The sequence below is a fragment of the Tachyglossus aculeatus genome, chromosome 6, assembly GCF_015852505.1.
Source record: "Tachyglossus aculeatus isolate mTacAcu1 chromosome 6, mTacAcu1.pri, whole genome shotgun sequence".
Lineage (NCBI taxonomy): Eukaryota > Metazoa > Chordata > Mammalia > Monotremata > Tachyglossidae > Tachyglossus > Tachyglossus aculeatus.
This window is the reverse complement of record NC_052071.1, coordinates 21,306,698-21,327,766: the sequence shown is the minus strand read 5'-3', so window position 1 is coordinate 21,327,766 and position 21,069 is coordinate 21,306,698. Positions and strand designations below refer to the sequence as shown.

Sequence of the window (21,069 nt, the reverse complement as noted above, 5' to 3'; positions counted from 1 at the left end):
AACAGTCCATTGACTTGGGACTTTTGGGATTGCAAAATTAAAAACAATCCCACAGGTGACCAGAACGACAGTCAGAAATTTCAAGACATACGTGTCTTGAGCATAAACCGAATAACCGTTCTTGAAACTGCCATCCTGACCCAAATTTCCTTGCTGATAAATTTCATTTTCAGGCAGCATCCTAAAAAGTTTGTGGAAATCGAACATTGAAAGGACATCAACTCTTAAAATCATCCACAAATTCCACGAACTAGGCATATTTCTGGAGTAGAAAATGCTAATTTTCTTTCTGCCGTGCTCTCATTCTACAGGTTATTCAGTCTGAGCTTTGGCGCAAACAGAACAATGGGAAATTAAAACACTGGCCCCCATTAAAGGAGAATAAGACTGATGCATTTATTTTACTGTCTGTCTCCCTCTCTAGAGTGAAAGCTACTGTGGAGCTGGGAACGTGTTTCCCAACTCTGCTGCATGGTTCTCTCCCAAGCACTTATTACAGTGTTCTGCACCCAGGAAAACCTTAATAAATGCTGCTGCTTGAATGAATGCTCCAAATGTGTCAAGTGTCCAAATTCCAGAGCTGTTTAATCCTTATTACAAGCCCCTTACAAAACAACAGACAACATACCTTTACTGGGAATTTCAGCTGGTTATAGACCTCTGACACAAGGAGATTGTGGCTAAGTGTCTTCCGCATCTTCATAATTCGAACAATCGCAGCATCAATCTGGTATTGCCGGTCTTGAAATACTCGCTCTGTAGTGCTTGCCTGTTCCTCCACCTGATTTCAAGATTTAAGATGACGCAGACTTGTCATAATGAAAACCAGGGAGACAGTCACTCACCTATACTAACTACCCATTTTCGGAGGATGGTCCTGAAGTCACCACACTCTCTTAATGGCTTAAAGCTCGTCCCTCTCAATTGTACGCTCGTTGTGGGCGGGGGAAAGTGTCTGTTTATTGTTCATTCATTCAGTCGTATTTATTGAGCGCTTAAAGCTCGTCCCTCTACATTGCATGCTCGTTGTGGGCGGGGAAAGTGTCTGTTTATTGTTCATTCAGTCGTATTTATTGAGCGCTTAAAGCTCGTCCCTCTAGATTGTATGCTCGTTGTGGGTGGGGGAAAGTGTCTGTTTATTGTTCATTCATTCAGTCGTATTTATTGAGCGCTTAAAGCTCGTCCCTCTCGATTGCACGCTCGTTGTGGGCGGGGAAAGTGTCTGTTTATTGTTCATTCATTCAGTCGTATTTATTGAGCGCTTAAAGCTCGTCCCTCTCGATTGTACGCTCGTTGAGGGTGGGGAAAGTGTCCGTTTATTGCTCATTCACTCAATCGTATTTGTTGAGCACTTACTGTGTGCAGAGCACTGTACTAAGTGCTTGGGAAGTACAAGGTGGCAACATAATTATTGTTGTAATGTATTCTCCCAAGCACTCGGTAAAGCTCTCTACACACTTCCTAAATAGGACTGAATGAGTGAATCAAAGCCCACTGTTGGGTAGGGACCGTCTCTATATGTTGCCAACTTGTACTTCCCAAGCGCTTAGTACACTGCTCTGCACACAGTAAGCGCTCAATAAATACGATTGAATGAATCAAAGTCAACTATTCCAGCAGCTGGACACAAGCAAAATGAAAGAGCTGTTCACTGCTCTCTTTTACGCTGATAACCATAATCCCACCTACACACTTGCTCAACTGAAGTCACTTGGAAAACCATTTCCATTCATTCAAATTTCACGTTACACAAAGGTCAAATACAGAAGGCGGCACCTGCATCTAGTAGGCTCATGCAGCCTCATTAGTCAGCAGGCTGGAAGGCCTGGAGAAAGATGCCAGTTCTCCTTTCACAAGATGCCCAAATCAGGAGACTAGAGAGTCAAAATAACACAAGGTTTCTGCGACGGCACGGTATCAGTCGGTTGGTCTTGACCAAGGCGATGTGGGAAACGTGTGCGCAGTGTGTGTGTTTTGGTGGGAATGCGGAGAGATGCGGAGGCATCAGCTCCACATTTCTAGGGCTTAGCTATGGCTGGGCCAGACCCAAGGCTCTCAGCCTACGTTCAGGACAACCCGTCTTTACAGAAAGAGCAAAAACCTCTTCAACTCTAAGGAGGGATTTTTCCAAGACTTCACCCCTGCTCTGCACTGAAACAATACTCTATTTTACAAATAAGGCCTCCGAATGTTCCCGGGTCTCGACCTACGGATTCAGGGAATCCAAACGCTGCGGAAAGAGCACGATGAGGTTCTTTAACAAGCGGATGAGCACATCTCAATCTCGCCTTTCGTTCATTCAATTGTATTTACTGAGCGCTTACTGTGTGCAGAGCACTGTACTAAGCGCTTGGGAAGCACAAGTTGGCAACATATAGAGACGGTCCCTACCCAACAGTGGGCTCACAGTGGACCTTCTCATGAGCATTATGGCAGACAGAACGTGCGTTGCCAAGTGGGAGATCCACTGGGAAGACATTTTTAAGATACGTGTGAAATTCACCAAAAGTCAAGGAGACAGGCAATATGACACTACGAAAAGCAAATACCGTTTCTTTCATCTGAATCTGATTGATCTTTATCCTGAAGAGTTTGTGTCGGAAATCATCGTTGCACGTAAACTTATCCCCGTCTTCCACATCTTTGCCCTTGGGATTTTTCGTCAGGACTCTGGCTTTACCGCAGGCTAACGACTGGAGTGTCCTCCTTAATTCTCCGTCCTCTGAAGAAGAAACGGTGCTTAAACATTCTCATGAGCGATCTCCACAGAAAAGGACACTGGCATTCAATATAGGTGTACGCCACAATACGTCCGGAGTCGCGTCCCCGAAATGCGGATGTACTGTCAACCGATGTACAGTAGGGTATTTTTTTCCCATAGACTTGCAGCAATTCTTTCAATTCTTGTGCCAGAACCAGCCCCATCGGGACAATCAAGCGTTTTCCAGTTCAGTAAAAGTTACACTCTCTATTCTTCCCTCTTTTTCACCTTCCTTGCACCTAGGGACCCCCACCCCAGACTCGGCCCCTTCCGCCATCCCCTTTTCGAAAACAAGGGAGGAGTGCACGGCCCCATTCAAACCACGCGCTACAGCCATCCGGAGAAAGGCCAGAAAAAACGTTCTCTGGGTCCAGAGGCCAGATGCTCCTTGGGTCTCCGCCCAGGTGCACCAGACGAAGGAGACTGGGGGAGTCGAAGTCTGGAGCTGAGAGTGGTGAGAGGAAAGGGCGGCAGTCCCCTCCCAAGCTGCCGTTTCACTGCCTCCTCCATTCCGGAGAAACTAGGCTTCTAGAAGAGGTGGTGGTAAGGGGATTTGGGGCACCAAATTTGGCGCACACCCCTCCCTCCCTTACTTCCCGTAGAGTGGAGCCCAGCCTCTTTCAGCATGCCCGCCTTGGCAGGCGCCGCAGGAGCGGGAGGAAGTCTGGAGTAGAAAAAGAGCAGCGAGAAGACGGGACGACAATCCCCTACCAAAGCCGGCACTGCTGTTTCTAATCACTGACTTGCAACGCCAGTGCCCCTTCCAGCCTGGAAAATTGGGCTTCAATAACACCTTGGTTTGTGTATACCATTTTTAACCCTAAAGGTCTCTCCCATCACTTATTTCATTTCTCAGCTCCATGCCTGAGAAGGCATGAGGAAGGAAAAGAGCCGGGCCGGGCCAGACCCGATCCAAGGTTCTCAGCCCAAGCACAGGACAAACCTGTACTTTACAGAAAGAGCAAAAACTTCTTCAAGTCTAGGGAGGGATGTGCGTGTGTTAACAGTATTTTGTTACTGGTACTTAAGTGCACTGCACTAAGTGCTGGGATGGATACAAGCTAATCAGGGTGGACACGGTCCACGATCCACATGGAGAGCTCAGATTTAATCCCTATTTTAGAGATGAGAGAGCTGAGGTCCAGAAAAATAAAGTGACTTCCCCCAAGTCACAAAACAGAGAACTGAGGTACAGAAAAATAAAAGTGACTTCCCCAAAGTCACAAAACAGACAAGCGGCAGAGAGGTCCTCCTGCCTTCCACGCTTGTGTTCTTTCGGCTAGGCCGCGCGGCTTCTCTAAGCGGGGTGGGAGAGGTGGGGGATTGGGTCCTTTTCACCTTGGCAGATCAGGAGCTTGACAGGGTGTAAGGGGCATCCGGGCAAACTTTAAGGAATACGAAGCTGGGGAAGAGGGATTAGGGTGAGAGTTTTTCTCCTTCAACCACCGGCAACAGAGATTGGGGTGGAACAGAAGGGACAACTGAAGACAGCTCAAGACTTTTCGGGCCCTCTTTATCAGCCATCCCGGCTCCTCCGCGTCGTCTCTGCCCTTAAGCCCCGGCCAAGGCCGGCAAGCCAGCATTGAGAGAGTCGTGGGGAAGGGAACTGGGGAATTGGTTTCCTTGAGACAACGTGATGTAGCACTGGGGAAGAGGCTTAAAGACCTGGGCAGCACTTAGGGAATGACGTGTTCAGATCTGAAAATGTATTCCGAACCCAGGGGGGATGCCCGTACGAACCGATGCCAGTGGCTTGCTTGATCTCTTCTAAACTGAATTCTTCTCCTTCATTGAACATTAGCAGTACCAGTGTTTGGAACAGGGAGACTTGGAGTTCTTTCTTCCCCTGTTAGAGAATCAGACAGAGGTTCAATCGATCGATACTTGGAATTAGCGAGCGCTTACTGTGTGCAGAGCACAGGACTAACCCCTTGGGAGAAGACCATATAACAGAGTTGGTAGACACGGTCCCTGCCCACAATGAGTGTACGGTTTAGTGGGGGAAACAGACATTAATATAGATAAATTACGGATGGGTAAATAAGTGCTGTGGGGCTGAGGTTATAATACTAGCATGATTCTGGAAGGTGAATTATTCATTTTACTCATCATCCATTAGGCTAATCAATGACACTAGGTTAGTACCTGTTTAGCCTCTGGCAGTTATCAAGCAAAGCTATCTGCAGTAGTTATATATTTCCTTCACTGACTAATAATAATAATAATGATAATGATAATTATCATTATTATTGTGCTTCTTGTTATATGCTTACTACATGCCGAGCACTGAACTAAGGTCTGGGGCAGATACAAGATAACGAGGTCCTACGTGGAGTTCAGTCTAAGTAGGAGGGGGAACAGGTATCAAATCTCCACTTCTGCAGATGCGGGAACTGAGGCACAGACAAGTTAAGTGACTTGCCCGAGGTCACACAACAGATAAGTGGTAAAGCCAGGATTAGAATCCAGATCCCTTGACACGTAGGCCCATGTTCTTTCCACTAGGCCCTGCCACTTCAATGCCTAGACACTGACTTTATAAAAGCTACTCCGTCAGGGCCAACTTCCTAACCTTTTTTTAATTGGCAGCAGACCAAGTACGTGAGATGTCTGATGGTAACGCTTAGCTCACTGGAAACCCGTGACGGCAGAGGAGAATTACGGGAAGGAAGGAAGTGTGAGCCCATAGCTCCTTATGTGTCTGAAGGACCCCATTCCTTCGTGCAATTATTTTTTATTTTACTGAGTATGCCAAGGTAGGCTCCCAAATATTGGGGTCACCTAGCACAGACGGATAATAGCAGCTTCCCAAAGTTCTCGGGACAACCAAGGAATTTCCCAAATCAAAATGCAGCCTCATTATGTGGGGCCGACTGGATTATTCAAAACCATGTGTAGGAGAGTACTAACAACTGGCAGTGAGGCGTCATCGTTTCAAATCAGTTGTCAATGCTGCATTGGGATAGTTACTTAATATTGCAGCCTACCACCAAAACTTGTAGATAGATATGCTTTTTTCTCATCCCTACTGACCCTCCCAGGCATCAGGAAGAGAAGAGAACCTGCCACTCAATGACAGTATCATTTCCGCTCCTCGAAAATCGAGACATAAGAAGGGACGAGAGCATATTTCTGTTTCCATAGCAGAACCAGATCCACGGTAAAATGGACCATATCTTTACTAGTAGCTTCTAATCTCCTCGGGGACTCTCTTCTGTTTTTATTTTTCCACGTGCTTAATACAGTGATCTGCCCAGAGTAAGCAGTCAATAAATCGGATGATGATTCTTATGAACCCAAAAATCTTAAACAATCCTTCAGCTTTAAGCTGTCGTCAGATTGTGCCAAAAGCCAGGAGAAAATGGCCAGAGAAAAAGTTGAAATAATTCCAAACACAGGGATCAGCTGGAAGGAGTCATGAAATAGCAGAAAAAAGGTTTAAGAAGTGTATCCACTTGCCTCTTTAAATTCTGCTTTTAGTACACAATGTCCTAGAGTTGACTGCCACTGAAGTTTTCTGCCACTGTGTTTGCCCAGGTAAAAAGTCTTGAAAATTTCCTGAAGTTTTACCATCTAAAGGAAACACAAACAAAAGAAAAATGTTTATTTTACAACCATCTTCTAATAACTCATTTGTCCCCACTTAAAATAGTTCACGGGGGCCCTTCTCCTAGAGTTGGTAGGTCACAGATCCATCCGGAGAACTCTCAGAGATTAGCATCTCTCATCTTTCTGCCTAAACCCACACCTCACTTGGCCATTTCTGTTGACAGCACTAGTATCCTCTCCGTGACCCAGAAGCAGTGGTTGGGGGGGCGAAGAGTCACTGTCTTTAAAAAGTTCTTGGGTTCAGTCAACTGCTAGCTCCCATCCGTTCTTCAACCACAGCATTTTCTGGATCTGCGCCCATTCTCTCCAGAACCTACTACCTTGGTTCAAGCGATCGTCATCTCACGATCAGGCTTCTCGGTGGCCTCCCAGCCTCTTCCCCCTTCAGTCCATACTCCAGGATCACCCTCCTAAAACACTGCTCGACACGCTCCTCAAAAGCCTCTGATGACTACGGCTTTCCCTCGCAATCTCCCTTTCGTTGCTCTCAAGGCTCTCCACCAGCGGTCCTCACCTGACATACTGCCTTTTGACTTGTTACTCCCCAGCTCACCCTCTTTTCAACTCTCAAGCTCCCCTAAACGTACCTCTGCTCTTGACCCACCTGCCCTTCGATGCCTTGCTGATGCCAACGGAACTACTGTGTCTGAATTTTAAGTCGCTCTACTTATCCTTACCTCAGGTGGCAAATGAACTTCCATAGGCACATATGTTGGCCAATAACCCATTGTCAAGATATTGACTGTTAGCTCAATATTCCCAGGTACATTCTGGTTCTGCATATACTACAAGAGAAAACACACAACGTTGAAGTCTCTCAGGAAAAATGCACACGTTTTATAAGTGATTCATTCGGGGCATAACTTAGAAACCAGTAGAAATAATTCCCTTCCTTAAAAAAAATAGCATGCAGCTAATAGAGATACAATTAAGTACAGGTGCAATAAATATGTCCACTTTAAAACCAGTGGGCACACATATACCCGCAGTGACAAATTCAAAAAGGTCATGGAAGATGGAAAACAAGTCTCTTAAAGCTTGTTTCTTGCTATCTGCCTGATGACCCTTTCCCTGACAGTTGTATTAATGGACATAATCCCTTCACACTGGAAAACAATTTGCAGCCGCTTAAAAATCAACTGCAAGACTAGTTGCCAAACAGTGACTGATGACTGCATTGCCCCTCCTTCTATGAATGTGCTTGAATCTGAATCTGAAGGGCTGTTTCAGGCCCTGCCATTTTTCTCCAGATTACATTCTACATTATATGGTCAGGAAGTTGTTAACAGCAAATTCATACATAACTGTTCCAATTAACAAAAGAGACTAAAAAGAAAACCACTACCACGTGTACTGAGGAGGAACATGTCACTCAGCATTACCTGCTTAAATTGTATCATGATGTCTTTTGAAAGCTCCATGTCTTTAAACATCCCTTCCAGTTTGCTGGTGAAAGCGGCTCCACATTCTGAAAAAGTTTTGGGTATACTGAATGACAAGAGTACTGAAAAGTTCATAATTAATCAGGAGAATGCAAATTTTGTGGGGCATGCAGTCAGTTGTTTGACAACCACCTACGGAGGGCATCCTCTGTGTATTAAGAGAAAGGGGTAATCCAGAGACCAAACACCAGGTTCTGAAGAAGTTCCATCCACTGCTACTGACGTACAGTTATAACGGTGTATGTTTAAAAGCCGTTCACATCCTCCCTCTAAGTCCTGGAGAATTGTATCTTATATCCACTGGCCTGATAACCTGAATTTTGTGTTTGGCAAATAGGGCTTTGGGGACCAGTTTACCGACAGGCAGGGAAGTCCAGAGCAGAAGCAGTGAACTCATCATCTCCCCCAAACCCCTGGCCACCTTCATGTAAACACACACCCCCACCTCCCCGACTATGGGCCCACGTTCCTTTTCTGACCCCTGCGGGTCTATTTGATGCTGATGTAAAGATACGGAGCGATGACAGGGGTTGGGACGGGAGAGCAGCCGAGGTGCGTCTATGTGGGCACAGAGGGCTTCCCTTGGCGTGGTGGGCTTGGTATAGCTGTTCCTTTTGCCCAATGGTTAACAGTAGCCCCCCGACACGTCAGGTGAATGGAAGAATCATAAGACAGTATAGAAATGAATCTAAGCAGATGATAAGGCAGCCCAGAACAAAGGCAGGCACGGTATAACCCTCCAGTTCGGTTTCTTTGGCCCTCACAATACCAGCCGAAGAAGGACAAGAATTGCTCATCTTTGCATAGAGCTCTGGGGGTTGTGGCATTTGGGAACTTGATGGCTGTGACCATGGCTGAGGTGCCCTGGGGGACAAAAGTATAGCTTCTTCGGTCTCAAATGCCTCGTCCTCCTCCCTTTCCGCGCCGAGTGTGACAGGAACAGAAGGAGTCTGACCAACAAAGAGGTGCCTCTCTCGTTACAAATTAAATACCAAATACCTTATGTATCAACTTTAAAAGCTGCCACAACTCATTAAAGGCGCCCCTAGCCCAAAATTACCACTTCAACATAGAATGATCTACTTAGATACTGACAGAATAATCAATTATTTTAAGATGTCCTGCAATTAATGCATTTCTCCAGAGATGGAAGATGCAAGTCATTTTGATGGGTGACTTTGTCAAACCTATCTCACAAATGCATATAAACAGATTTCAGTTTACAGTTCCTTTCCTGTGATTACACTGAAATGGATTCCCCTTTGGTGTATTAGTTGTAAATATTTTAACAAAGAGCCCTGCAAGTTTAACAAAGAAAATGAAAAAAAAAAACCACCTGTCAGAGCCAGATTCTGAGCTTCTAACTTCAGCCTGCAATTTTTTTACAATTAGAAGAGTTTTAAAATGCAAACAATTTTTTCTTCCATCAAATTCAACCTCAGAAGTGAGCGGGGGGGGCAATTCTCCTGATCGGAAGGCACAAACACTTTCTATTTCCTTCTGAGTTTTTTAGTTTTCTGAGTATAGTGGAACCGGCATTTGAGTACCCACACAGTGCAATAAACCATACTAGGGAAGAACAGAGTAACTAAGTGACATGATCCTTGCCTACAAGGAGCACACACTCCAAACAGGGTAGAAAAAATCAAAATATTTAGAACTAAAATGGCAAAAAAATAAAAAAACAATAACTTAACAAGGATATATACAAAAGCGATAAGGAGGGGGTAAATGAGTTCATAAATCTGAGAAACATACCATGCTTAAGTTTGGACAGCATTGATTTTTCAGCATCTACTGATGCACTCTTCCCAACCAATAGCCGCTTTGCTAAATCTTTCTTATAGAAGGCCTCAAAAACATCCTTCCCTGGAATTCAACAAAATAACATTTTACCAAGGAAAACTTGAAAAACTGAGTAGAGGATTCAGACTTGTATAACTCGGGTCCTATGCGGTTGCAGTACGCCCAGCTCTTCCAGAACCCAGGTTTTCACTATGTTTTGGGGGGGAAACACTACTGTTGGAAAAAAGGGGGACGTTCTTCTGACGACCTACTCGGATCTGGATAGGTCGTCACTGCGATGTCGGAATCAGTCCATCGACAGTATTTATTGAGTGCTTACCTGGTGTAAAACACCATCGTAAGAGCTTAGGAGGGGACAACAGAATTAGTAAACCTGATCCCTGTCTTCAAGGAAAACCAGCAGGACACACATTATGACAAATTACACGTAGGGGAAGTGAATGAAGATAAAATAACAACAACAACGATGGTATTTGTTAAGTGCTTAATATGTGTCAAGCACTGTTCTAAGCACTGGGGGAGATACAAGGTAATCGTGTTGTCCCACGAAAGGCTCACAGCCCTATTTTACAGATGAGGTAACTGGGGCCCAGAGAAGTGAAGTGACTTGTCTAAGGTCACCCAGCAGACAAGTGGAGGAGCTGGGATTAGAACCCACAACCTCTGACTCGCAAGCCCGGGCTCTTTCTACTGAGCCGCTAATGTACGGTCTGTGGAGGAGGGGGGACCTAAGTGCTTGGGGCTACAAAGTATTACCAGAAGAAATGGTAGGGGGCAAACCAGACAAGGCTGTCAGGTTTCCAGTCACTTTCTGAGGACAAACCGGGAGAGACGGACCCATGACTAAGGACGGTGAGGCCACGGACACCATGAGAGAAATACACCGTGAGAAGGCCCCTTGCTTGCCACAATCCTGTGACTCAGATGCACTGAGCTATGCCGTCCTCCCGTCCCACATTACGAGGATTGGCTGTAGAGGTACGGCCGGACGCCAAATGCTACGCTTTCCCTCGACACAATCATCTCTCAGCTACTGCTGGTTCCACATTCCCGGATCACCCGAGTATATTCTCCGGAAGGAAATCTTGACAACCCATGTTTACTTAGTTGCGATCTGAGCACTGACAATAGTTGTATCAGGTCTTAAATCACAGCTGGGAATAACGGCCACTACCCTATGTGGAATTGATGCCTATCTTTATCCCGGGGGTAGTGCCTCCATTCCCCCCGGGGTCCCCACCCCCAAACCTCGGCCATGCCACTGTGAGCATGCCACGTACACATCCTTGCCTGGCAGCTCATCCTTTCTAGGGGACCCAGTGCTGCCTTCCCGCATACACCCTCGGTTTCGATGCCCCAAACGGCCCCAAATCCTTGAGACCCCGGAACTTCTTCCCTCCTTCCTGGCCAAGACTTCCCGGGAACTGGCTCGTGTCGCAACTGAGGTCGTTAGTTGAGCTGGTCACATCAGATTTCCCTCCAGGAGGGGTCCTGAAGAGTGAGCAGATTCCCGCTCCGGAAACTTTTCCGTTTCCTATGTGCAGGTAAGCTTAGCTTGGACCATCACAGAGACACAAATACTTTGAGTATGAGTTTCTCTTTCCTTTCCGTAGAGCACTTCGTATTATAACCAAGGCATTACGGGAGGTGACAGTATTCCAAAGTGATTGCAAGCTGCAATATCCGTGATCCCACCTTTTAGACTGTGAGCCCACTGTTGGGTAGGGACTGTCTCTATATGTTGCCAACTTGTACTTCCCAAGCGCTTAGTACAGTGCTCTGCACACAGTAAGCGCTCAATAAATATGATTGATTGATCATTTTTTTACGCTATGTATTCAGTGCGCGCTATGCATCAGGCACCGTACTAAGCCCCAGGGAAGATACAAACTAATCAGGCTGGATGCCGTCCATGTCTCCCATGGGGCTCGCGGTCTTAGTCCCCATTTTAAAGCTGAGTTGACTGAGGCCCAGAGAATAATAATAATAATAATAATAATTACAGCATTTTTATCTTCCCCAGGGCTTAGTACAGTGCCTGGCACATAAGAAGCGCTTAACAAGTGCCATAAAAACAAACCAATCCAGCAACCTGAATGATCAGCTTGGGCTCTCTGTGCAGAAACTGCAGGTCTTTGGCTTTACCGGCAAGCGTACAGCCATCTAGTTATGGCAAAGGTAGAAATACTAAGCCTTCGTACTAATCCTGCCTTCTAAGCACGTTCCCTCCGCCAGATTTATTTCAGTGCAAGTGAAACGTTTCAAAACAATTGCTCACCGTATATGAACCGGAATATAATCATTATTTTATCCAGCATCTTTTCGAGTTCTTCATCCGTAGCTTCTTTGTTCCCAGCCCGAAGCTTTGAATCAACATACTTCGCTAAAACAGGAAAAGAGCTTGTTAGATGCCGCACCATAAACAATGATTTTAAGAAGTGGAAATGCTTAAAAGCGCTTTACAGATAAGGCCCATGCCTGTACTTCCAGTGCATTCAGATTATGCTTAAAACTTCCAGGGCTTCAGAAGAACTTTCCATGCTTTTATTTTTCTAAATCAGAAAATCCCTCAGTATCATCCTATTGTGATGACTTCTCATTTCAGGCTCATCTAAGAGGTCCTCTTCTACATCGAATCTGCTGATCTAATTGCTAATGACAGTTCAATGATCCCGCCAGCCGGTACCATGACCTATATTAAAATTCAAATCGAGGCACTGCAGCTTTCCCAAAGTGCTCACGCAATTTTGATTTAGCTTTTAAGGAAGAAGCTTTGACCGGAACAACTTACACTGATTTTAACACGAATAAGTTCTGTAACTTGCAGCACAGCAGATATCGGATTGGGAGAATTCCAACATTCGGAAGCACGCCTATTGTTTTCATCTTGCTAGGGATTCAGAAGGATCATAAAGAGAAGATGATCCTTCTACGAACTTTTTTAGGGTTCTTTTCCAAGGAGGAGAGGAGTGCAGGAAGGCAACAGCCTGGACCTTGTCACCCCAGTCCAAAAGAGGTACGGGAGAGGAGAAAAAGCAGCTGGGACTTGCCGATTTTACCTCTGCCCGATGCCTCTCTCCTAAACACTAAGCTGCCGTTCTGGCATCTGGTGCCCTGCACAGATGACAGGACAACTTTCTGTGAAGCCAGAGGAAAGCAGCAGGAAAGAACAGGGCTGTGGCAAGGGCCCAGAGGTGGCGAGTGTTCTTGGCAAGGGGGAGCAGGCCAGAGTTTTTAAAATTTGGTCAGAGGCTGGAGGGAATGTCGGGCACTGCCAACACTGCATACTGAAAATTCAGGAGTATTAAATTCCTAGTATTTATTGTGAAACCACAAGAAAAAACTGTGCTACCAAAAAGGCCGGCTCAGCAACCAGATGGGGCATTAGAGCTCTTTCGGGGATTGCTCAAATGATGTGGTCCAGTGAAAGCCGACCGTGCAAAATGTTGGAGGGAGACTATTGCAACCACTACAAAAACAACTTTGACTACCTAATCGCCATGAGGCGATTGAAGAAAATGGGACTCGGTTGGGAACCGTCAGTTATATGAACCCGTCTCACTACCGATTATCTTGGACAGTCCATTTTCTAATACAATGGTACACGTTGAGAAACATGCTTAGTACGGTGCCTGGCACAGAGTACGTGCTTAACAGCAACAACAAAACAGATACTTTGTGTTTCATTGGCCCAGACCATACGCAATAAAACGAGTGTGAGAGCACAATGGAAAACGTACCTATGAGTTCAGCTGGTTTGTTTGGTCTCTTATTGATGAATGTTTCAAATGCTTCTTTCATGGCATTGACAAACTTCTCATTCTTCAGAAAGCAAATATCAATAATATGGTCAACTTTGTCTTTGAAATCCAGCAGCTCTTGAACCATAGTTTTATCTTTTTCTGGATTTATTACAATGGTGCTACCAAATGCCTACAAAACAAGAATACATAATTATTATTGCTGGATTCCTCCTCCTCGTCCTAGAAAATCTAGCTTTCACATTTGAAAAAAAAAATACTTTGGACAATTTAAATAATGTCATGAAAGATACGTGTCAAATCTCTCTTAAACACAACCAAAACACATTTAGATCCTCTACCAAAATTTCAAGACAGAATGAAAGAATGACATTTTCTCTGGATTGCACAGGGCAGGGAAGGTGGCTACCAACTCTCTCCCAAGTGCTAAATACAGTGCTCTGCACACAATAAGTCCTCAATAAATACCACTGATTAAGTGATTAACAACCGCAATTAAAAAACCCCAACAGTTATAAAGACTGAAGAGAACAGAGATAAGTGCAGAATGTTCAGTTCCCTGTCTGAACGGGGCACACAGCCCATGCTGACTTCTACCTAACTGAATAAGAGACTGGTTCCAAACTTAAATGTACAGGTGGATTTTTGCCTTTTTATTTTATCATTCAACAGGAAACCTGACGCGGCTAATAGTCTTCAGCAGCCACGACTCAATTTTATGATTTCTACAGAATACCATCACTGAAGATTCATCTAGGATTTAAGAACTCCTTAAGCAGTCAACGTGCTTTATGGCCTCAGTCCGCCCCAGGTATATAACTTCCAGGGCAAACAGCAAGAAGAACTGTTTGAAATACAAACTTGCTTTTTAAGAACTGAAAATATGTTTTAAAAAAACCAACTCTATGTAGAGAAATGGTCATTTCAACGCTGCTCTTACGCACGATAAAGAGCAAAATGGGAATTTAATTCCCGTTCTCCCTCCTATTTAGACTTGGGACCTGATTATCTTAGATCTACCCCAGTGCTTAGTACGATGCTTGGCACGTAATATGCACTGAATGACAGTTATTACTGTCACGATTATTATCATGGTCCACTCTACAGGTAAGCCAAGTAGCAGCAAGCCATATCAGCATGGTCTAGTGAGAAGACACCGGCCTGGGAGTTAAGAAGACCCTGCTTGAATTCCAGCTCTTCCACCTGCAAGACCAGAGGCAAGTCAACTTAGCTTCTCTGGGCCTCAGATTTCTCATCTGTAAAATGGGGATTCAGGATCTGTTCCCCCACCCCGAACTTAAACTGTGAGCCCAACGTGGGAAAAGAAGTGTGACCTGATAGCATTTTGTACAATGCTGAGCACACAGCAGGTCCTTAACAGATACCACAAATTATTGTACTAGAGTTCGGGGGCATTTCAGTGTCTCATGAGTCCGTTCTTTGGAGAGGACAGGATTCATCAGGAGAAGCTGGGAATAAGTGGTCATAACACGCCTGCCCCGGGCCAACCATCATCCACCTAAAAGATCATCCACCTTCCTCTCCCCCCACCCCGCCTTGCCTCCTTCCCTTCCCCACAGCACCTGTATATATGTATATATGTTTGTACGGATTTATTACTCTATTTTACTTGCACACATTCTATTTATTTTATTCTGTTAATACGTTTTGTTTTGTTCTCTGTCTCCCCCTTCTAGACTGTGAGCTCGCTGTTGGGTAGGGACTATCTCTATGTGTTGCCAACTCGGACTTCCCAAGCACTTAGTACGGTGCTCTGCACACAGTAAGCGCTCAATAAATGCGATTGAATGAATGAATAAAAAAGGGGCCAGATTCGTCCTAAGAGGAAAGGCCAACCCCGTTTCAACTCAGTGTCCGTTGCCGGGACATGATTTCTCGCTCAATCGTGGGAAGCGGCATGGCGTAGGGGATACCGTGCCTGGTGCATAGTTAAGCGCTTAACAAATACTGTAATTATTAGACGGGGCCTGGGAATCAGGTCACGGATTCTAATCCCGGCTTTGCCGCTCGTCTCCTGTGTGGCCTCGGGCAAGTCGCTTCATTCCTCTGGGCCTCAGTGACCTCATCTGTCAAGTGGGGATGAAGACTGGGAGCCCCAGGCGGGACAAGGGACTGTGCCCAACCCGATTTGCTGGAATCCACCCCAGCGCTTAATACAGGGCCTGGCACAGGGTAAGCGCTTAACCAACACCATTATTATTATTCTTATTATCATCATGAATCACGGGGAAAGGGAAGGCAAGGGAGGGCTAAAGGGCGGAACGCGAAGGCCCGTGCGGGCCGACGACCACTTCATAGGTCCAGGACCTAGACAGTCCACGTGCTCCGGCCTCTTCCGAGGAGTGAGCTGATCAATCTCCAATACTGCATAATTTCAATCGCAAAGATGGAGAAATACTACGGGGAAAAACAATCCTTAACGAGCGGCTCTTCTACTCAAGGAAACCAAGACCAAATGCGTCAGTACCTTGATGTACTCAATCCAGTGCTGCAAGAGAACCTGAATGCCACCCCGGACCCTGCTGAAGAGCTGATACAGTAGAGACAGATCTTGAATTCGATTTTCGTCAAGAAGATGATTCAAACCTGGACATTTAAAACGGTCACACGTTACAGACACGATAAAGCAATCGGACCCAGCACGACTAATCTGACCATAGGCAACACTCCTCAATGTTTCAGTGAAATGTAATTCTTTAGGTTGAGTATGGATTTAATTTTGATGATCGGTCAGGTTTTTAGCCTGCACTTCGCATGTAGGTATTTGCTTTGAATCGAATACTCAAGCAGTCAGTTCTGCAAACGAAAAACAAGAATAGCTGATTGAGTGGAGAGGCAAGTAGGAGAACAGAAATTTTGATTATGCCATGACAAACCACGCCACGTACATAGATTTATATTTAGCTCTATCATGCTTCTGTTTTAGGGTGTGCATACTTCAGACAGTTAAGTTTTCACAGGAAGCATCAACACCCCAGGGATTTGGGGGCAGGGTGGGTTTGAGGTATTAATACATTTTTGCTAAAAAAGGAAAGAAGGTTCACAGAATTTAAGGCCACTCAAGTCCACGGCATAGCCAAGAATGAAAACCAAGACTTGATCCCCGGGACGGATTCTCTCATTTCCAATGATAAAGTGTGTCTGGATTAAAATAGGATATGCAGAGACCCACTGACTCTCACAAGGAAAATATGTGCAGTTTTTTATTTTCCATTGACCGGAACTGTCGGGTAGGGACCGTCTCTATATGTTGCCAACTTGTACTTCCCAAGTGCTTCGTACAGTGCTCTGCACACAGTAAGCGCTCAATAAATACAATTGAATGAATCAACTAACAAACTGTGTTTAAGATAGGCTGATGCCAGTTATTAGGAACTGATGATTGTTACTAGAGTATTATTTGTAAAGAATTCACACTTCCATTTGGATCTACATTCTGCGGGGTTTGAGCGTGGCACTGGCTGCCCTCGCCTGCAAAGTGCTCAATGTTATCTTGGAATTAAATAACGGCAATTTTCACCTTCAAGGGGATTCCCAATATGGCATCTCAAAGCACAGCTAGTCCTTCAGAGCTTCGGCACTGAGGAGGCTGGCAAGTCCACTTTATAAGCAGACAATGCACAGAGCTGCAGAAAGTAGTGACTACCTGAAGTTTACTAAACAATCCGCAAAGCAGGAGGAGGCCTTCTGGCTTATAAATCCGTGGCTTTAACACCAAACGCCAAGTAGACGGGGATGGCTTTCACTGAGTGAAGCACTTCCTTCGGTCTTACGATCTTCGGTTGACTTCCGTTTCGATGCGTAATTAAAATGTTCAACCTAGCTCCTTATCTCTAGGGAAGGGGGTGGGATACTCAACTTCTCTCTGAACAACTGAAACTCTACCCCGGGCGGGGGGCAAGTCGCACAGAGCCACAAAGACTGTGCTCTTTCCCTTCACAGGTCTCCTCAGAGACGCAGGCACAAGCCATCAGGCCGGAGAGAGACACCGTTGCCAGATCTCCTGCTTGCCGCTACCATTTTCATAAATACAATCTTTCTTGTTGACATTGGAACAATTACCTTTCTGAAGAATGGCTGTTAAGTGTTCACCTAGAAGTTGCTTTTCTACAGTAGCAATTAGTGGCTTCCTATAGAAAAAAATATGTTTAGAATTATTGTCATTCCCCTACAGTGGGGACTTAAACCCTCTCATGAAATAATGGGAGAGTCCACTTTAGGCTAATCTTAACATTTTCATCACAACACGCATAAATGCATCCGTCTTCTGCGATTCCAATTACCCTACTCTGCATCTGAGAGGGAGAGTGCTGCCGACAGATCTCGTATTTGGTCGAAGACGTCTGAAATGGATCTGCACTAGGCAACGACCGTTTCCACGGCTATTCTGTGGTTGGCCTTTTTTGGGGGGTATCTATTCTTTCATTAGGAAAGCCACCAGGTGGATGCTTATGCAGCAGACAGGCACTCTTTAGCCGATACCATTTTGTGCGTGTGAAAGCAGACCCTTTCCCACGAATGCCCAGTGAACACTAATTGGCCTGAGGTCTCAAAGGTCCCGAAAATCCCAGTTTCCTGCTGGGTGCACAAAACAATCCAATACTTGACTAAAAAAAAAAAAATAAAACCAGTAGTCGGCTTGTATTAATTTACTACGTCAGCTGACCAAGAAGAAGCTCAAACAACACTTTAAGACGTAACTGACTTCTTTTTTTTTTCCTCCAACAGATGCCTTAGAAGCTTTGGAAAAAGTCTAAGAACACAATACTTACTGCGTGCTCTGGTCTAAGTAGGTGATGACTCTGTCTGCTTCTTCTTCCAGACGTTTGTTGACGTGATGCAGATATTCGGGAACCTAAAAGCAAAAAGATATCCGTGCATCGTTTTTCCCACTGTACTGGGCACCCATGATGATCATTTGAGAGTCACACTGGAAGGCTGCAAAGAATGGCTTTTTGAAATGCAATCTTCCCCCATTCCTAATTAATCTAACGGGAAATATTGGCTGCCAAAGGGAAATGTGGCACAGATGACGGTCGTTAGAAAGCAGGCGCCTTAAAGCATTACAACAGTGACGAGGCAACAACCTACGCTCTGAGGTCAACACACTAGATCACAGGCGGATGTCCCAGCAGTGGCCAAAATACCTCTCTTTCTTGCATTAGCCTCTGGCCTTCAGCAGCATACAGGCGATTCGTTTCTTCCAAAAATCTGTGTTCAAAAGAATCTTGGTAGATCTGGGTGGAACAGAGTAGAGAAAAACGTCTTAGAACTCACACTTGATACAAAATTGCCCACCCGTTTCATTTGGTAGCTGCGTGGAGCGGTTACTTACCTGCAAATCAGAAAGCATACTTAAAAGACTGCGGAGTAGACTCCTATCAATGGCCTCTCCACTTCTTTCCCTCTCAATCAGCAAGAGGATACCGTCGATAGTCTTGGTCTGGACTTTCTGGTCGCTAATTATGTGTGTCCTAAATAACTCTAGCCCCATGTCCCTGAAAGCCAAACACAGCAATTTTAGTATGTGACTGGCATCAGAACTATTTATGAAAGTGCTATCTAATTTGGGAACGTTCATTATGATTTTTGGAACTAGCTGCTTTTAGAAAAAGCAAACACCCAACCAGATCTGCTTCTGAGTAAAGGAAGTGTTTCGAATACCAGCTTGTATAATAGCTATGTGTCTTGCCGGTAACAAGAGGTGGAATAAAAATCCTGATATTTTTCCAGTATTGGTTTCTTGCAGTGAATTTATTCCAAACAGTTGTTCCCTAATTAACTTTCCACAGGGAAGAAAAGAAGTTAACTTCTGCAGAGAAAGTTGCGACAGATAAGCCCTTCAGGAATTCTGACATCCTTACCAGATGGAAGGCAGCATTGAATTCTGAAGTACGTAAGTTCGATCCAGGAACAGAAAAATGCTTCTAATCATGATCTACCAAGGGAAAGAACAGACACACAAACACAAACAAACAAAAAAACCCATCACATCTTACTTTGGTATTTTTTGCAATTGAAGCAGCACCCCTAAAAAGAAAAAGAGGTCTCCATTTTCAATGAAGTATATTTGTAGAGCTTTCGCGGTCCTTGTTTGCTAACTCAGACGCGCAAGTAGCCACTTGCTCCGGACACAACTATTAACACGTTGGGAAATCGACCCAGCATGTTCCGCCTCCACCATTCCCTTTATCCGGCACCCGCAATTCAAACTCCCTAAAACTCCCAGTTTCTACTCAAGAACACTCCCTAGGGAAACGCCTGAGAAAATCTGACTTAAAAAGTTTTCAGTTACTACAATAACTGAAGCGGCGTGGCTCAGTGGAGAGAGCCTGGGCTTTGGAGTCAGAGGTCATGGGTTCAAATCCCGGCTCTGCCAACTGTCAGCTGGGTGACTTTGGGCAAGTCACTTAACTTCCTGTGCCTCAGTTCCCTCACCTCTAAGATGGGGATTAAAACTGGGAGCCCCCCGGGGGACAACCTGAGCACCTTGTCACCTCCCCAGCGCTTAGAACAGTGCTTTGCACATAGTAAGCGCTTAATAAATGCCATTATTATTATTATTATTACAGTAGTGTCTCAGTAACCCTGCCGCGGGTTGTCCACCCCTATTTTTCGGAGATCTGCTTCATCGTCTGTGACTTGGGAGGGATGGCGGTCTTCAGGACAAGGGAATTCCCCAAGTGCCTGCGGTTACTGCACTTTGGGCAGAACTGCAACGATCCGCATGCTTCTCTGGCTGGCGGTTCTAGTTGCAAGGACTGGCAAGAGGGATAAGTGGCAGACTGACAGGAGTCGAGAGGGGCTCACTATACATTGTGCAAGCAGGGCGGGTACCCTCTAAGTCAAGAGGGTAGGGTCCCACCAACCAGGCGGTGGAATGCCTTGGCTGAGGGCTTTGGCCCTTTCGCCAGAAGCATCTCCCGCGGGAACCGTCCGGCTCTCCCAAACCCTCCAGAGCCCGGCATTCTTGTACTCCAACTGGGCTGTCCAGTTGGTTTTCTCGTGAGACTCCTATGGTCCAGGTCGGAGCGTGTCCGGCTTCCCGGACCTCCGTGTCCGCCCCTCGGAAAATCTCCCCGTAGGAGTCACACTTGAAAACCGACGGGACCCCCCCCCGACCCCCGGGCCCTGCTTCCCAGCTGGGGAGGGATCCCTTATAATAATAATGGCATTTATTAAGCGCTTACTATGTGCAGAGCACTGTTTTAAGCACTGGAGAATTTACAAGGTGATCAGGTTGTCCCACGGGGGGCTCACAGTCTTCATCCCCATTTTACAGATGAGGGAACTGAGGCCCAGAGAAGTTAAGTGACTTGCCCAAAGTCACACAGCTGGCAAGTGGTGGAGCCGGGATTGGAACCCATGACCTCTGACTCCAAAGCCTGGGCTTTTTCCACTGAGCCACGCTGCTTCAAAAATTTTATCTGAGCACTCTTAGGTGATCTATTCTAGACCCTCCTAGGTATTTACAATCTTTTTTTTTTTAACTCTCATCAATCAATCAATCAATCAATCGTATTTATTGAGCGCTTACTGCGTGCGGAGCACTGTACTAAGCGCTTGGGAAGTACAAGTTGGCAACATATAGAGACAGTCCCTACCCAACAGTGGGCTCACAGTCTAAAAGGGGGAGACAGAACCAGAGAGGGGATTAGAACCCAGGCCT

General features: G+C 45.5%; 1 protein-coding gene across 2 annotated transcripts in view; it reads right to left on the bottom strand.

The window, feature by feature from the left end:
- Window positions 1–21,069, bottom strand: part of CUL4B (cullin 4B) — a 49,156-nt gene that overhangs the window by 4,963 nt on the left and 23,124 nt on the right. For both annotated transcript variants that reach the window (XM_038748631.1, XM_038748630.1), the window contains exons 6-20: window positions 19,265–19,338; window positions 18,736–18,898; window positions 18,548–18,637; window positions 18,173–18,255; window positions 17,463–17,530; window positions 15,868–15,986; window positions 13,359–13,551; window positions 11,897–12,001; window positions 9,571–9,681; window positions 7,753–7,838; window positions 7,048–7,155; window positions 6,221–6,334; window positions 4,502–4,607; window positions 2,550–2,722; window positions 629–781 (exon numbers count right to left, since the gene is read on the bottom strand). In XM_038748631.1, the coding sequence (XP_038604559.1) occupies window positions 629–781; window positions 2,550–2,722; window positions 4,502–4,607; window positions 6,221–6,334; window positions 7,048–7,155; window positions 7,753–7,838; window positions 9,571–9,681; window positions 11,897–12,001; window positions 13,359–13,551; window positions 15,868–15,986; window positions 17,463–17,530; window positions 18,173–18,255; window positions 18,548–18,637; window positions 18,736–18,898; window positions 19,265–19,338 (1,746 nt within the window). The remainder of the gene's footprint in view (window positions 1–628; window positions 782–2,549; window positions 2,723–4,501; window positions 4,608–6,220; window positions 6,335–7,047; window positions 7,156–7,752; window positions 7,839–9,570; window positions 9,682–11,896; window positions 12,002–13,358; window positions 13,552–15,867; window positions 15,987–17,462; window positions 17,531–18,172; window positions 18,256–18,547; window positions 18,638–18,735; window positions 18,899–19,264; window positions 19,339–21,069) is intronic.